At 42.8% G+C, this 14268-nt stretch overlaps 1 protein-coding gene across 4 annotated transcripts in view; it reads left to right on the top strand.

The window, feature by feature from the left end:
• Positions 1-14268, top strand: part of sbf1 (SET binding factor 1) — a 181898-nt gene that overhangs the window by 138402 nt on the left and 29228 nt on the right. For 2 of the 4 annotated variants that reach the window (XM_041202232.1, XM_041202230.1), the window contains exons 24-29: positions 429-604; positions 1765-1898; positions 2668-2872; positions 6316-6512; positions 10488-10625; positions 11336-11431. In XM_041202232.1, the coding sequence (XP_041058166.1) occupies positions 429-604; positions 1765-1898; positions 2668-2872; positions 6316-6512; positions 10488-10625; positions 11336-11431 (946 nt within the window). The remainder of the gene's footprint in view (positions 1-428; positions 605-1764; positions 1899-2667; positions 2873-6315; positions 6513-10487; positions 10626-11335; positions 11432-14268) is intronic. The other 2 variants (XM_041202231.1, XM_041202233.1) reach the window with 2 other exon arrangements.

Raw genomic sequence — 14268 nt, 5'->3', positions numbered from 1 at the left:
CTCTTAGTATTGATTTCCATGATTTTATCTGGTGTCTCCATTTGAAGTTTGTTTGTTTAGATTAAATCTATTTCTTCATTGAACTCTACTCTGGTGCGCCTTCACAGAGCGCTTCTACCTGCTTACAGCTTGTGTCTGGAATTGATAGGGCAGGTGAGCCAAATGTCCCTCCTCTTGTTTCGTAATGGTACTTTCAAGGAGGTGCAATTAGGGGAGAAAATAACAAGAGAGGAGTCTTATATTACCCATTTACCAAAATAACTGGCTTCCACCCAGCACTTCGCTGTAAACATTGAGCCATGTTACCGAGATAATTAAAAACCATAAAAAGAGTTTATATAGTTTCTAGAGAAGCCTCTCAGCAGGTAACGCCACCCTCAAGGTGTTGTTTCTTATCCCTAGACATGTTCCTTTTTACTCCCTAACAGTTGATGAAGATCACCTTTGATGAAGAGGTGGCATCTGAGATGGTGGAAATATTTCGGAAACACATCCACAAACTGAGGTACCCACAGTATGTGCAAAGCACCTTTGCATTCACTGTAGGCCAGTCGCCTAAGCAAGTTGTGGAGTCCAAGCAGAAGGAGAAGAACCCGTCGCTGAGGTGAGCTAGGGAGGTGCATGGGAACAGCTATGAACGGAAGTCAACGGGGCAGCGTTCAGTAGTGGTGGTATGGTCCTTCCTGCCCACTGTGCTTTAGTATGTTGTGCCACCAGGTCTTAAACCCTCTGATTTCAGTTGGCACCTGAAGATTGAAGAGCTCATCACCTGCTCTACATCACCTGACACACATTCAAACCCCTCTCAACAGGCTCCCTACCTGGCATGTGAGGGTGAACATTGCAGAGCTTGGAAGGAGAAATCCTGTCATTCTTTGCCCCACAGTAAAGTACAGGTGTGCAATTCCACTCAGACCTAGAGCCTAGTAATTTAATATATAATTATTTTCCAATTTTGGCTACTTGTTCTATTTCTTTTTATCCCATCCTATTGTGAAGGAACTGACTGACTACTGGACTCTGTTCTGTAGGCCCTTTTCCCCTCTTGCAACTCACCCAAATTGCCTATTCTCTGTCTGAGTTTAAAAAGTGAGCATTGGCAGAAAAATTATACATGGGGACATCACATATGAGTCTGGTGACTATGCACTCAAAACCACACACTGATGATCCACCTCCATCTTCTTTGATGGGCACCACCATCGCTGTGTTGGCACATCAAGTCCCATTCACCCATCATCCATGCACACTCACCAAATTAGCATTATTCTTTGTTTATTGTTTGTTTACCTGTCGGTAAATAAAAAGCACTTCTTTACATGGCCAAAAGCACCTGGAAATACCTCTCACGCAGAATCGCAAAGGAAGTCTAAGGCCCCACGGTGTAGGACAGGGTAAAGGGCTGAGGTCCTATGGTTCATGTCACCAGAGGTGTGCTCCTGTCAGGCGTGTGCTGCTCAGACCTTGACTGTATGCTCTCCTCTGATTGGCATGCCTTAAATTTAAGACTGACTTTTGATGGATTACTAAGCAGTTAAGTGCATTTGGTGTGTCTCTTTCTGTTGTTCCTGGCAGCTGCATGGTCCTGATTCTGTAGCAAGTCAAAACTGCCATTGCGTAAGGACAGAGACCCTCAGACATTTTTGAGATTTGTGCTAGCCCTTTTGCAGTTTAAGGATTATTTTTCAAGAGTTATTAGATATCAACAATCAGTAGAAGTCAGTCCCTTTGAAATTAAAAGTAGTTCTGATTCAATCTATTCAGGACCATGTCTAAGAATATCATGAAGAATGCAAAGAAGACAATTGGACGGCAATATGTGACCAGAAAGAAGTATACACCACCAACCTGGGACCAGCGAGCCACTCCACACGGTGACAATTTAGATCAAATCTCTGGTATGTGGTCAGCATGTGCCAGGTATCCGGGGGCTGCCGATCTGTGCTGAGTCTGGATACTCGGAAGTGTGGCTTAGGATTTTGGTGGACAGTGGAGATGCTTCTCGTTGCATGAGTCTACATTCTGTACTGTGCGAGAACCAGAATGGAGAGAGTGCTGCATTGTAGATGGGGCAGTACTGAGAAAACAGTGCGGTGTCAGGGGGCAGTATTGAGGGTGTGCTGCATTGTTGGACAGTTTGAGAAAACACTGCACTATTTGAGGGACTATATTGAAGATTGCTGCACAGTCGGTGGTGGGGGGATGTGGATAAGAATGAGGAAGTGCTGCATTGTCGGAGGGGCTGTAATGAGGGAGCGCTGCACCATCGGAGGGGCTGTAATGAGAGAGTGCTGCACTGTTGGAGGGGCCATAATGAGAGAGTGTTGCATTGTCGTAGATGAAGTGCTGTGGCAGAGCTTGCATAGTCAGACACACAGTACTGCGGAAGCACTGCATTGTTGAAAGATCATTATTACAGGACCACTGTACTATTGGAAGGTCACTGCTGCAGTGTTGCTGCACTGTCAGAAGGAGGACAGTACTGCGAGGGTGCTGCATTGCCCTTTGACAATGTTGCATTGCCTCACTGTCAGCCTAGACCATGCAACAGGCACCCTGCATGTTCCTGCTCCACAGTTGTCCAACACTCCATGTGCCTGTGTGTGAAACTACTCACCTGCCTTCTCACTGATCTCTCCCCCTCCTAACACACACTTTCTTTTGCAGTTTCAGAGGAGATAGAGCAGAGTGCACTGACACTTTCCACCACCATTAGATCAGATAAATCAACCATGAGCCACATGGTAGAGCGAGCTTGTTGTCGTGACTACCAGCGCCTGGGCTTGGGCACGCTCAGTAATAGTCTGACCAGGTCGAAGAATGAACCATTCCGAATAACTACAGTAAATCGCATGTACAGTGTCTGCAGGAGGTGAGTTTTAAAAATCCCAGTCAGGTTCGGACAGTTTGTTATTATCGTTTTGTCAAACCAACCTCTAAACTGCCCAGACGGAATAATAGTTCGAGTGCAGCACCAAAGTCTTTAGCGGCTGCCCTTCGAGACGCTTCCTCGATGTCTCAATACTTCCCAGCATAGGAAGTAAGACTGATATACCCCTTGAACTTGTTTTGAAGATGGGAGCCACATTTGCTATTTTTCACTAAGATAAAAATAAAAAACTGTGGATGCTGGAATCCAAAACAAAAATAAAAATACCTGGAAAAACTCAGCAGGTCCGGCAGCATCTGCGGAGAGAACACAGTTAACGTTTCAAATTCGGACTCGAAACGTTAACTGTGCTCCTCTCCACAGATGCTGCCAGACATGCTGAGCCTTTCCAGGTATTTTTATTTTTGTTTTGCTATTTTTCAGCCCTCTGGAATTTGGATCAAGTCCGGTGATTGAGAAACATTCAAACCGGACTCTCAGTTGTTAATTCCTTACAAATCCTAGGATAGATGGTGTCAGAACTGGGAACCTCTTCTATCTGGAGCTTCAACAACCACCCCAATGTGACCTCTCATGATTTTATAAGTTTGCATCTACATTCACCTTGAAACTGTACTCCCATTTCTGGCATTTCTCCCTCTATTTCTTTGTAAATGCTGTTGTATAATAACGGTTAAATATTTCAGCAATTTCTCAATCAACGGGCACCATTTCTCCATTGTCAGTTTCAGTGTGACAGCTTTTGTTTTAACCTTTTGTCAAACCTGAGATACTTGGAGAATGCTTTCTTGTTGCGCTTTGTTTTCAGCTGTGGTTTTCCTTGTGATCCCATTTTGCAGCCTTCATCGATTTCTTGGCATCCTTCAGCCTATGCTTATTCCATTTATTCCCCCAAAATATTCAAACATTTTTAATTCTCTTTTCTTACTCCCTAATTCCTTTCATATCTGGACAGTGTGATAACATGATTGAAGTGTTAGTAGACAGCTGGGAATTATTTTGAGGCGTGAAACAAGGGTGTGTGGGCTTTGAGAGAATTGGGTTACTACAGGGATGCACTCTGGGACAATTGTGATACTATTGGGAAGGGCTGTGGGAGAATTGGGATTACTGCAGGGATGGACTCTGGGAGATTTAGGCACTGCAGGGATGGACTCTGGGACAATTGGGGTGTCGCAAGGATAGGCTTTGGGAGAATTGAATTCTGCAGGTATGGGCTCTGGGAGAATTGGATGCTGTAGGGATGGACTCTAGAAGAATTAGGTGCTGTGGGGATGGACTCTTGGATAATTGGAGTTTGCAGGGATGGCCTTCAGAAGAATTGGATTCTGCATGGATGGACTCTGGATCAATTGGGGTATTGCAGGGAAAGGCTTTGGGAGAATTGGGACACTGCAGGGATGGGCTTTGGGAGAATTGGATACTGCATGGATAGATCTTGTATTTTTTCTTGCTTTGAATTTATTAATTCGAAATATTTTGAGTAGATTTTCACACGACTGCCACCTCAGAACATGACACAACTGTCCCCAGACTTGCACCGTGACTGCTGTCATAGGTGGCCTTGCTGACATGGACAATCCTGTCCATTCTGAAATTTAGACTATTAACACAGTTGTGGATTAAAAATTAATTGTCTGTCCAGTTGAATATCTCCTAGTTCCCAGTAAAGGTAAAGGCCATGTACCCCATACACAATCATGCACAGAAGTCCAGGCTCCAGGGAGTATCTCATGACCTCATCGTTATGTTGCATTTCAGCATCTGCACCAACTTTGAGGAAGTTTTAACTATTAATTTTTTGTGCTGCAGATTAGATGTAATTTGGCCAAACTGGTCTACGTCAGCATTTATGCTCCACAGGAGCCTCCTCCCACCCTTTTTCATCTAACCCTATCACTATTTCCATTTATTCCTTTCTCCCTCATATGTTTACCTGTATTCACCTTAAATGCATCAATTGTATTTGCCTGGACCACTGCTTGTAGTGAGTTCCACATTCTTACAACACTCTGGTTAAAGAGCTTACTCAGTAATTATCTTATATTTATGACCTCTAGTTTTGGACTCCACCATAAGTGTAAGCATTTTCTCTATGTCGACTGTATCAAACCCTTTCCTAATTTTATGAATTGCCAATTAGATCACCTCTCAGCATTCTCTTTTTTTCTAGAGAAAAAAATCCCAGCTTGTTCGATTTTTCTTGATAAGCATAACCCCAGTTCTCGTATAATAATTGTGAATCTTTTTGTCTCTTGTCCTCTTGTGAGTCTATCCTCATTGTAATATGGAGACCAGAACTGTGTATAGCACTGTAATGGAAGTGTGGCCCAACCAAAAGTTGCAAAGTATTGAAAGGCATTTGCAGCATAGAAACAGGCCTTTCAGTCCAGTAGCTTTACAGTGTTCATGCTTCGCAAAAGCCTCCTCCCACCCTCTTTCACCTATCCCATCAGCATTTCTTTCCTCCCTTTTGCGTTTAATTTCCTCTCAAATGCATCAATGCTATTAACCCTACTACTCTTGATGGAAGCAAGTTCCGCATTCTAACCATCCTTTCAGTAAAGAAGTTTCTCCTGAGTTCCCTATTGGATTTATGAGTGTGTATGTTGCATTTATGGCTCCTGTTTATGGTCACCCCTGCAAGTGGGAACATTTTTTCTCTCTTTAACTTTTAAAAAAATATATTAATTCATGGGGTGTGGGCATCACTGGCTAGGCCCCACTAATGTGATCGATCCTGCCTTAGAGGGAGACGGTGGCAAAGTGTAATGCCATTGGACTAGTAATCCTCTGGGGACACTGGTTCAAACCCACGGCAGCTGGTGGAATTTAAATTAAATTAATAAATCTGGTATATAAAACTAGTCTCAGTGGTAGTGACCATCAAACTATCATCGATTATCATAAAAACCCATCTAGTTCACTAATGTCCTTTTGGTAAGGAAATCTGCTGTCCTTACCTGGTCTGGCCTACATGTGAGTCCAGATCCACAGCGGTCTTGTGAGCGGTCAATGTAGCGGAGGCTTAACTGCCCTCTGAAATGGCCTAGCAGGCCCTTCAGTTCAAGGGCAATCAGGGATCAGCAACAAATGCTGGCCTTATCAGTGATGCTCACATCCCATGAAAGAATAAAGAAAATAAAGTAATCTTTATCTCAGTCTATGTGGATTCTCTTTCTATTTTAATGTTAGTTATGTCTCTTCTTTCTACCACCATATGCTATCTGTAACTGTACAGCAGTCCACCTGTAAACTGGATACTTTGTGGACTGGATAAATCCATGGTCCACCAAGATGAAGTGCAAGTTGCTGAAACTGAAAGCATAGAGCCTTAGTAATAGCAATGTCTGAAAGTCACAGCACAGGCTGTCGAGGTGTCAGCAGGATGATTTTTTGATTAACCTAATATTTTCCCCTTTCAGTTACCCCAGCCTGCTGATTATCCCGCAGAGCATACAAGACAGTACAATGCAACGCATCTCACGGTGTTACAGACAAAATCGCTTCCCCGTTGTATGTTGGAGGAACTCACGCACAAAGGCCGTGCTCCTGCGATCGGCTGGGTTGCATGGGAAGAGTGTCGTCGGCCTCTTCAAGTCCCAGAATGCACCAGCTGCAGGTACTAACCATGATATTAACTGGAAGAAGAAATGTAACATTACAGACCATGCAAGTGTGGGCGTGGCATGAGTGTTGGTGTGTAGATGATGGGAGCGTGGGCACTGGACAGTGGGTGGCAGGTGTGAGAATGTAACAGGACTTTCGGGCACTGAGCTATTTCAAGCAGTGCAACTGTGGATGTTAGAAACTAGAGTCAGTAGGCATTGCAGACTACAGACAGTGACAGTGTGAATTGAGAAGCAGAACCTCAATGATAATTTCTGGATTATTACCTGGACCATGTGCAAATTGGCATAGGATATATAAGATTAGGGAAATGAATGCGAGGCTCAAAGACTGGGGTGGGAGAAGTGGGTTCTGGTTTGTGGGGCACTGGCACCAGTATTGGGGAAAGTGGGATCTATACCATTGGGACGGTCTACACCTAAATCGTGATGGGGCTAGTGTCTTGGCAAACTGCAAAACTAGGGCAGTTGAGAGGGTTTTAAACTGAATAGTGGGGGCAAGGGATCAAATTTGTGAAGACATGGTAAACCAAGGAGTAGAGACAAGGCAAGAGAGAAGGGTATTAATATGAGAAATGATAAACGGACTGTGACAGGAAAGGACAAAGAGTATAAATCTAAGAGTGAGTCAGCAGATAAGGCTAGATGCTACAAAAATAATAAAAGGACGAAACTAAAGGCTCTGTATCTAAATGCACATAGCATTCGAAACAAAACAGATGAAAGTACAAGTAGAAATAAATTTTTACAATCTGATAGCCATTACAGAGACATGGCTATAAGATGACATTGATTGGGACCTGAATATTGAAGGGTAAGTGACATTTAGGAAGGACTTGAAGTTAGAAAAAAGCAGCGGGGTGGCTCTGTTAATTAATGATGGTGTTGGCACATTAGAGAGGGATGACCTAAGTTCAGGAAACCAGGATGTAGAAGCGCTTTGGGTTGAGATGAGAAATGATTAAGGCAAGAAGTCACTTGTGGAAGTGGTGTACAGGCCCCCTAATTGTAACTACACAGTAGGACAGAATATAAAAGAAGAGATAATGGGAGCTTGTCAGAAAGGTACAGCAATAATCATGGGGGATTTTTATCTACGTATAGACTGGAAAAATCAGGTGGGCAAAGGTAGTGTAGATGAGTTCATAGAATATTTTTGGGATAGTTTCTTAGAACAGCACCTTCTGGAGCCAACCAGAGAGCAGGCTATACTAGATCTGGTATTGAGCAATGAGATAGGATTAATTGATAACCTCATATTGAAGACATCCCTAAGTAGCAGCGATCATAACATTGAATTTTACATTTGTTTTGATGGAGGCACAAGTGCATCCAAGACTAGTATTTTAAACTTAAATAAGGGCAATTATGAGGGCATGAAAGCAGAGTTAAAGTGAACTGGCAAAAGAGGTAAAGTGATAGGTCAGTGGATGTTCAGTGGCAGACATTAAAAAGGATATTTCAGAATGCACAGAATATATATATTACAGTGAGAAAGAAAAATTCCAAGCGGAGAACCCACCATCTGTGGTTAACTAAAAAAGCTAAAGACAGGATGAGACTTAAAGAAAAAGCATATAATTATGCAAAAACGGATGGCAGATCAGAAGATTGGAAAAAATATGAAGAACAGAAAGAATGACAAAAAGGGGGGAGAAATTACTGTATGAGAGAAAGCGAGCTAGTAATATAAAGACGGAAAGTAAGAGTGTCTATAGATATTTAAGCAAGAAAAGAGTTAACAAAGTCAGCATTAGTCCTATCAAATGTGCGTCTGATAATGGAAAGTAGGGAGATGGTGGATGAATTAAGCAGGCATTTTGCTTCGGTCTTCACTATAGAGGACACAAGTAACATCCCGGAAATAACTGTAAATCAGTAAATGAAAGGGAGGGAGGAACTCAGGAAAATTGCAATCACCGGGGAAGTGGTATTGGGCAAATTGTTGGGGCTGCAGGCTGACAAACCCTAGGTCCGAATGGACTTTACCCTAAGGTCTGGAAAGAAGTTGCTATTGAAATAGTTGATCCACTGGTTTTCATTTCAAAATTACCTAGATTTGGGGAAGGTTCCATTAGATTGGAAAATAGCAAATGTAACTCCTTTATTCAAAAAGGGAGGGGGACGGAAAGCAAGAAATTACAGACCAGTTAGCCTAACATCTGTCATAGGGAAAATGTTAGAAGCTATTATTAAAGATGTTATAGCAAGGCGCTGAGAAAAATTCAAGGCAATCAGGCAGAGTGGGCATGGTTTTGTGAAAGGGAAATCATGTTTAACCAATTTATTGGAGTTCTTTGAAGGAGTCACATGTGCTGTGGATAAAGGGGAACCGGTGGGATGTACTGTACTTAGATTTCCAGAGGCATTTGATAAAGGTTATTGCGGAAAATAAAAGCTCCAGGTGTAGGAGGTGACATATTGGTATGGATAGAAGTTTGGCTCGCTAGCAGGAAACAGAGTAGGCATAAATATATCTTTTTCTGGTTGGCAGGATGTGATGAGTGGTGTGCCACACGGATCAGTGCTGGGGCCTCAACTTTTTGCAATTTATATAAATGACTTGGATGAAGGGCCCAAAGGAATGGTTGCTAAATTTGCTGACGACACAAAGATAGGTAGGAAAGTAAATTGTGAAGAGGATGTAAGAAGGCTACAAAGCGACATAAGTTAAGTGAGTGGGCAAAGATCTGGAAAATGGAGTATAATGTGGGCAAATGTGAAATTGTTCATTTAGGCAGGAAGAATTAAAAAAGAAGTTTATTATCTAAATGGTGAGAGATTGCAGAGCACTGAGATTCAGAGGGATCTGGGTGCCCTACTGCACGAATCACAAAAGGCTAGTATGCAGGTACAGCAAGTTATTAGAAAAGCTAATAGAATGTTATCCTTTATTGAGAGAGGAATTGATTTCAAAAGTGGGGAGGTTATGCTTCAGTTGTACAGGGTACTGGTGAGACCACATTTGGGGTATTGAGTATGGTACTGGTCTCCTTTAAGGAAAGATATAAATGCATTAGAAGCAGTTCAGAGAACGTTTACTAGACTAATACCAGGAATGAGCGGGTTGTCTTATGAGGAAAGATTGGTTAGGTTAGACTTGTATCCACTGGAATTTAGAAGAGTAAGAGATGACTTAATTGAAACATATAAGATCCTGAGGGATCTTGACAGGGTGGATGTGGAGAGGATGTTTCCTCTTTTGGGAGAATCTAGAACTGGGGTCACTGTTTAAAAACAAGGGGTCGCTCATTTAAGACAGATGAGAATTTTTTTTATCTGAGGGTCATGAATCTTTGGAGCTCTCTTCCTTAAAAGGCAGTCAAAACAAAGTCTTAAGGCAGAGCCAGATAGATTTGTGATTAACAAGGGGGTGAAAGGTTATCGGGGTTAGGCAGGTATGCGGAATTGAGGTTGCAGTCAGATCAGCCATAATCTTATTGAATGATGGAGCCGGCTTAAGGGACCGAGTGGCCTACTGCTTCTACTTCGTACGTTCGTATGTTAATCGCTATTTGTATTTTAAACTTGGAGTCCAGGTGTCATTCTGGTAAATCTATGCCTGACTTGCTCCAAGGCCAAAATATCCTCATGAAAGGCCTTTGATGAAGCGGCTGCGGGTGGTTGGTTTCAACTTGTTGCCCTGAAGAATTTCTGCATCAGAGTCCGAGGGCTAAGAGAACAAGCACAAACCTCTTCCTTTGTGCCAATTATAACACAACCACTGGAGTGTATTGACTTAATTTTTTGGTGGGGGTGGGGGTGCTCCTGGTGCCACCATGCCAGTCTGAGAGATGGAGGGCAATGTTTCAACCGTGCTCAGTTTTTGTGGTTTATAATTTGTGTGATTTTGTCAGATTGCCTTATTGGTTGGGTTTGAATGTTGCAGCTATGATTCAAGTCTCTTTTAGCTGCCTCTGACCTTCACCTGTGATGGAGCTCTTATTAAATATATTTTTCTGTTTCAGATCCGTCTCAGACAGACTCCACCAGTTTAGCACAAGAAAAGTATTTGCAGGCAGTGATAAACTCCATGCCGCACTACGCAGACACAGGTGGTCGCAACACTCTCAGTGGATTCACGTCTGCTCACATGAACAGCTCAGGTTTGTTGTGTCTTTCTGTGAGATTTTATTTCCCCTCAAAGTTATCAATGAGGTGAAATGTGTACTGTGCGCATCTGGAGGGCATTGAACCACAAGATATCTTGATACTGCAGGTCAGTGACAGGCCATTTATAGAGTACAGATGCAATTCTGGGCATTCAACCTCATAAATAGTTTCTAATCTCTATCCTTGCTCAGGCTTGTGAATCACGTACTTTCGTCCTTTAATCCTGACCAAGGTCAAGAATTTCTTTACTCACATTTTACCCATGCTTTTTGTTATTTAAACACCTCAAAGTAGCCACTTTGCCATTGAGAAAGCAAATTAAATTCTTGGTTTTATATCTGGAGGCAAATAATGTAATGGTAAGGAGGTAATGTTGAAATTGCAGAAATCCCTTAATTAGGCTGCAATTGGGGCATTGAGTACCATCATAGGAAGGGGAGTGGAAATTCTGTTTTGGTTCACTCAAAGCTCCTCAGGAAGAAGAGTGGCACTTATGAAGAAGATTGATCTCTGATCTGTCATCAGCAAGCTTGCCGTATACTGATCTGCACCTCACCTGTTCCAAGTTCTGCACTCTGCTTGCTGCTCTGGGCTCTATTGCATCTTGTCCTTTCCTTCTGTACCTCTGCTGATGTAGAATCTTTCCTTGCCCTGTTATATTCTGGGAACCTTTGCTTGACCGGTGTCCTGTTATATTCTGTAGACTCGTCTGATAAGCAGAGGCAGCCAAAGATTAGTGTGCTGATGAAACAGGTGATGGGTGGAAAGGAGGAAATGACGAACACTTTCAGTCGCGGAGGTGAGAATCACTCTGAATCCATGTGGCGTGTACAATCAATATAAGCAACATTTTGTGATTTATTGTTGTTTCTTTTCCTTTAAAATTCTTCATTTCTGAGCCTTTTCCTTAGTTGAAGTTTCCCTCCAGCAGGGGAATGGCTGGGTGGAGCTATCGGCTCTTAAACTGGTGCTGCTTGTGCTTAGTTAATAGAGACCTTGTGTCTGCTTCCTATAAAACTGCGTAACAGAGCATGGGACTCTGAGGCAGACCTGCAATCATTGAGAGAATTGGGATGGTTGGACAATGGGGATAAGTTCAGAATTTCTAGCAGGAGGAAGGAATGGGGCATAATCATATATAGGACAGAAAGAGGACTTTAAGCTCATAGTGACTGTACCTACTGAGCCGTGCCAAATACAAAGGCAGATGGGAAGATTGTTTTGCCCAGTCCCTCCAGTGGCTGCACCTGGTTTAGCAGGTCTCCACCACCATATCTAGAAATTCCCTTCCTATTTTGTGTGCAGTAATTGCTCAAATGGAATAAGATTGGCAGTTTTAGTAACAACATTGTACTAAATCTAGCTTGTGTCTGCCTCTTACCTGCCACTGTACCAACAGTAGCAGGTGCGTGCATTGATACTGGTTCATGTTAAAAGACTAGTCCTTTGGAGCTTGGTAACGATTGTTGGATGTACACCACTGACATCTGCAATGAAGTTTTTTTATGTGCATTTCAGAGCTCTATGCTATTGAATTAAAAACCAAACAGTAGTGATGACTATTGTGGTTTGATTGGGATGCAAACACTGAAAGTTTCTACTTGGGTTCAGTAGCCTGAGAGGTCACAGAGATTTTACAAACATGTTTGTTTGGCCAATTGAAATGATCAATTCCGCAGCCTCAGGGGCTGTGATGGTAAACAAAACCAGAATTTGCCCACTTGCCATAAACAAGAGCTTCCCAATCTCCCACCCAGAGCATTGGTTTAGAAACATCCAACTCAGATCGGAGGGACTAGCCAGCATGGTAGCATAACCTTAATGGGGCATTGAGAGTGGAAGTGCATTGTATCCTGTGCATGTTAAGCAAGCAGTGCTTGAAGTGACATGATTGTTTTATCAGTGTGGCCTGTACTAGACTGTCATGGCTAGCAGTGTATCCTGTACTGGACTACAGTGGATATCAATGTGACCTCTAGCAGACTATAGTAAATATCAGTGTGCCCCATACTGCACTGCAGAGGGCTATCAGTCATCATCGCTGTTGGTTTCCCTTTGCTATCGAAGAAGGCCTTTTCTTCCATGGTCAAGTCATCTGTTGTGCATTCTAAAGTGGCTGTGGAGTCCAACTACAGACCTGCCTGACTTCCCACAGTACAGGCAAGGATGAATTGTCTGATTTTGTTGAGACTGCCAGTCTTTCTAGCTTGCCTTTCTTCCTTAGCTGCCTGTATTCTTTGCTGTTCAAAGGAAGCAACACCGCTATGGGATCGCTCCCCAGGTAGTTCGTTCTTGTGTATTTTTCTCCCGGTCTGTGGCTGTCATGCCATATTTGCGAGGTCTGCCTTCAAGGGGTCCTTGAACCTTAATCTTGGGCTATCTCATAAGCGGTGTCCAAGTTTAAGTTATGAATGCGTGACCATCTTAGGGATTTTATGATCAGTTATATGTACTACATGTCCACTCTATCTGAGCCGAATTCTGATGAGTGCTTCAATTTCAGACATTTCTGCTCATTTGAGTGTGTTGGGAACTTGGCCCTCCCATTTTATGCCCCTGATGTTCCAAATACAAATCATGTGGAACCTATTAAACTGCGAATATGTCTGGAGTAGATAGTCCATGTCTTACAGGCATATAGGATGGTAGGTATTACCACAGCATTTGTTCACAAGCTTTGTTGTAAGTTTGATACCTTGTTTCCTCCACAGAGTCTTGCATAAGCAGGGAACTGCTGAGCTTGTTCTAGCAATTCTATTTGCCACCTTGTTGTCAGTGTAGACATTTACTGGGAATGTGCTACTGAGATAGGTAAATTTATCTACAGCCTTCAGAGTTGTATCACTGATGGTTATAGAAGGTGAGGTATAGTCAGAGTTTGGTGGTGATTGGTGGATTCTATCTCTTAAGATTATGATTAGCCCATTGTCATCAGCTGCTTTTGAAAAACAGTCCATGACCCATTGAAGGCCATGCTCAGTGTGTTACATGAGGGCACAGTCATCAGCAAACAGCAATCCCCAATTCATCATTCTTATACCTTAGTTGAGGATTTCAGTTATATTAGGTTGAAGAGATTGCTATCTGTTCGGAATTGGATGTATAATTGGCATAGTGGAAATGTATCTAGACTAGTCATGCAGAGGCCCAGGCTAATGCTTTGAGGACATGGGTTCAAATCCCAACATGGTGGCTGGTGGAATTTAAATTCAATTAATAAAAATCTGGAATTGAAAATCAGTCTCAGTAATGACAACCATGAAACTATCATTGATTGTCATAAAAACTCACCTGGTTCACTAATGTCCTTTAGGGAAGAAAATCTGTTGTCTTTACCCGGTCTCGCCTACATGTGACTCCCTACAGCAATAGGGTTGACTCTTAACTGCCCTCTGAAACGGCCTAGCAAACCACTCAGTTCAAGGGCATTTGGGTATGGGCAACAAATGCTAGCCTTGCCAGTGACACCCACATCCCATGAAAGCATAAAATCCCTGTTTCACACCACTTGCTATGTCAAAGAGGCCAGTGTATTCAACACAGCCAGTGTCTCTGGTTGTCATTCCATTGTGAAACTGCTGTATCAGGTTTACCACTCCATCAGGACATCCAGGCTTGTCTGTGACTGCACGCAAG

The sequence above is a fragment of the Carcharodon carcharias genome, chromosome 13 (genome assembly GCF_017639515.1).
Source record: "Carcharodon carcharias isolate sCarCar2 chromosome 13, sCarCar2.pri, whole genome shotgun sequence".
Taxonomy (NCBI): domain Eukaryota; kingdom Metazoa; phylum Chordata; class Chondrichthyes; order Lamniformes; family Lamnidae; genus Carcharodon; species Carcharodon carcharias.
Note: the sequence above shows the minus strand (reverse complement) of the source record. Positions and strands in the feature narration are given on the sequence as shown.